General features: G+C 43.3%; 1 protein-coding gene across 1 annotated transcript; it reads right to left on the reverse strand.

Moving 5' to 3' along the window:
- Positions 1-616: 616 nt before the first annotated feature.
- rrs1 (ribosome biogenesis regulator 1 homolog) lies at positions 617-2,017 on the reverse strand. The gene has a single exon (XM_026292220.1). It carries the CDS (start codon positions 1,991-1,993, stop codon positions 959-961), a length of 1,035 nt encoding a protein of 344 aa, XP_026148005.1. The 5' UTR covers positions 1,994-2,017; the 3' UTR covers positions 617-958.
- Between the last annotated feature and the right edge of the window lie 607 nt (positions 2,018-2,624).

Genomic DNA, 2,624 nt, shown 5'->3' on the forward strand with positions numbered 1-2,624 from the left:
TCATCTGAACTGATTCAATGATGTACACTGACATCATAAAATGACATTTACCATGTTCATTTATTTTTATATTATCCAGCCCTATAAACTAGTATCTTCTTTTATCCTAAAATATTGTTTTTAATCACATGCTCAACCCACAGGATACAACAACCTGATGTCAGTGTGGGTTTCATGCCTTTTCTGATGTTATTACATTAATACCATCAGTGCTTTTTCCTAATAATTTGGTCACACTAGGAAAATCTATTAGTTTTTTTTTTTTTTTTTGAGGATCTACATAACAAAATACTTCACTACAAATTCTGTTTTTTTCTGTCTAAACAATGAACTTATGTCAAACTACTGTAAATTGTTTTCTTCTCTATGGCACCAGCTTACTGTATTTGTAAGTTAACGCCTTTTAAGAGGTGACAGCTCTGTGTTCTTGCACATTTTCCTCCGTCCTAATTAATCCTTGAGGTAATTAATATTTTATACCCTACAAATAAAAATGTAGTGATAAGCACACAGTGTTGTGATGCTCCCATGATGCTTTACTCCAAACTAATGCTTTGTTATTCCTCAGACAGCACTGCTATGTCAAGTCCAAAAACTTTATATAGTACACTACCAGTATATTTAACAGCTTATATTTTTTATTTAACTTATTTATTCCCCATTGACATTAAAGCCACTTTTGGCAGTAAAGTCTTATAAACTGCATTAAATCACATGATTTAAACGTTTGCTGCAATAATAAAGTGTATTTATCACAGTGTTTACATGAATAACACATCTGAAAGAGGCTAGAGACCAATTTACAGCAAAAGTTATTCACACAAAGTGAATGAAGCGTAAAAAATGCTGGACAGTCACAGCATCAGACTCATCGATCAGAGGTTAAACATTTCACGTCATGTCACGCTGCATCATGAATGTCCAGTCCAACTCTCTGATGCCAAGGCACAAACAGATCTCAGCGTTTCCCAGGCTTGGACCTCTTTTTTCCTCCCCCAGCTCTACCTCCTTTTCCTTTCCCCCCCTTCCCTTTGCCTTTTCCTGGCACGTTGCCTCTGCGTCCTTTCTTCCCCGCTCCCTTCTTGTATTTGGCTGCGGCCTCCTCTCTGTCCTCCTCTCTCATCTGTTTATTGACGGCCTTGGTGACGTCCAGCTTGGACTTCTTGCTGTCCATGATTTTCAGAAGCTCCAGCTGCTTGTGCTTCTCATTAGAGAAGTCACCGATGAGCGGCTCAAACTTCCTCTTCTTGCCTCTGCTCTTTGCTGGTTTCTCTTTGGGCAGCTGCTCCTGGAACCTCCCCATGGATGCTGTAGAGGTTTTGGCCACACTCACTGCTCTGGTCAGCTCGTCTTTGGACTGCTGGGCTTTAGGGGTCAAGCCCAGACCTGGGACTTTGACTTTCTGAACCCTGGCAATGTTTTTCAGCCTGTTGAGTTCGTTTTTGGCCACTCTCTCCTTTTTGGCTTTCATTCGTTTGGCGAACTGGTCCTCATTGGGGTCTGCGGTCTCCGGCACCTCAATCAGCCAGTCCTTGGTGTCATCGTTGGCCCTCTTGTAGCCCCAGCGCCTTCTCCACTCTTTCGCAGTCTCGTCCCAGACCAAGTTGGTCTTCTTCTTCTTCTGTATGCCTTTCAGTTTGGCGAACTGCTCCCATTTCGTCGGGGGTTTGGGCTTAGGAAGCCGCTTCTCTCTGGGCAGCGGAGTTGTCGGGTCTGGTAATTTGGCAACTATCGCCTCCTGGACTCTGTCCGTGGGCTGTTTCCACACCTCATTGATGAGCAGCTGCGTGTTGCCACGAGCTAAAGCCCTCAGAAAGTCCTCTTTCCTCTGCTCCCTGACATCCCGGCAATCGATGCGGTTTTTGTCGGACGCCAGCAAGTTACCGATGTCGAAGTCCAGGTCCAACTCTTTGTGGACCGAGATGCTGCTCAGCTTCTCTGCCTCTTCCCTCTCGGCTTTAGCCAACAGCTCATCCACACAACACGCAGCCATGTCGCTCCGCGCGGCGCAACCCACGTGTGCGGCAGATAAACTACATCCGGGTCACAGCGTGTCGGAGGGGTGGGAGGGTCCACATGTGGGCACGAGAGGGCGACATTGGTCCATTTTTGTCCACGTGCGTTTGCTGGTTTCTTAAAATGTGAATGTGCTGAACAAATAATCGGCGATTTGTGTGATTCATTTCAAAATGATCAAAAACTCAATGTTCCAAAGCAAAAATCATGAAGTTATTTCATAACTATGGACCATAACTGTACAGGGTGTTGACCACTGTGTGTTTACTCAGTAGGTTTGTTGTATTTTGTTATAGACTCTTTGTTTTGCTTCTTCTTCCTCTCTGCCACTGTAGCACCACAAGATCCCCTTGGGTATTCACTATTTTCTCAACAAATCTGCCCAGAACATATTGTTATTCAAATCTTTCTAAAGTCAAAGAGTTTATTGTACAAATGTAGTCAAATTTAGCTGAAAACTCTCAGTATACGGTGTTTTATTACTAACACCAAGATAAAATCATAATCCTCAGTGTTAAAGCTGTTTAGAGCTTTAAGTGTTAGGACATGTGCTACAGATGAATTGTACTGTGTTATACTGGCAGGTGTTTCTATTATTTTGTCCAGCT

Source organism: Mastacembelus armatus, chromosome 20 (assembly GCF_900324485.2).
Source record: "Mastacembelus armatus chromosome 20, fMasArm1.2, whole genome shotgun sequence".
Taxonomy (NCBI): Eukaryota; Metazoa; Chordata; class Actinopteri; order Synbranchiformes; family Mastacembelidae; genus Mastacembelus; species Mastacembelus armatus.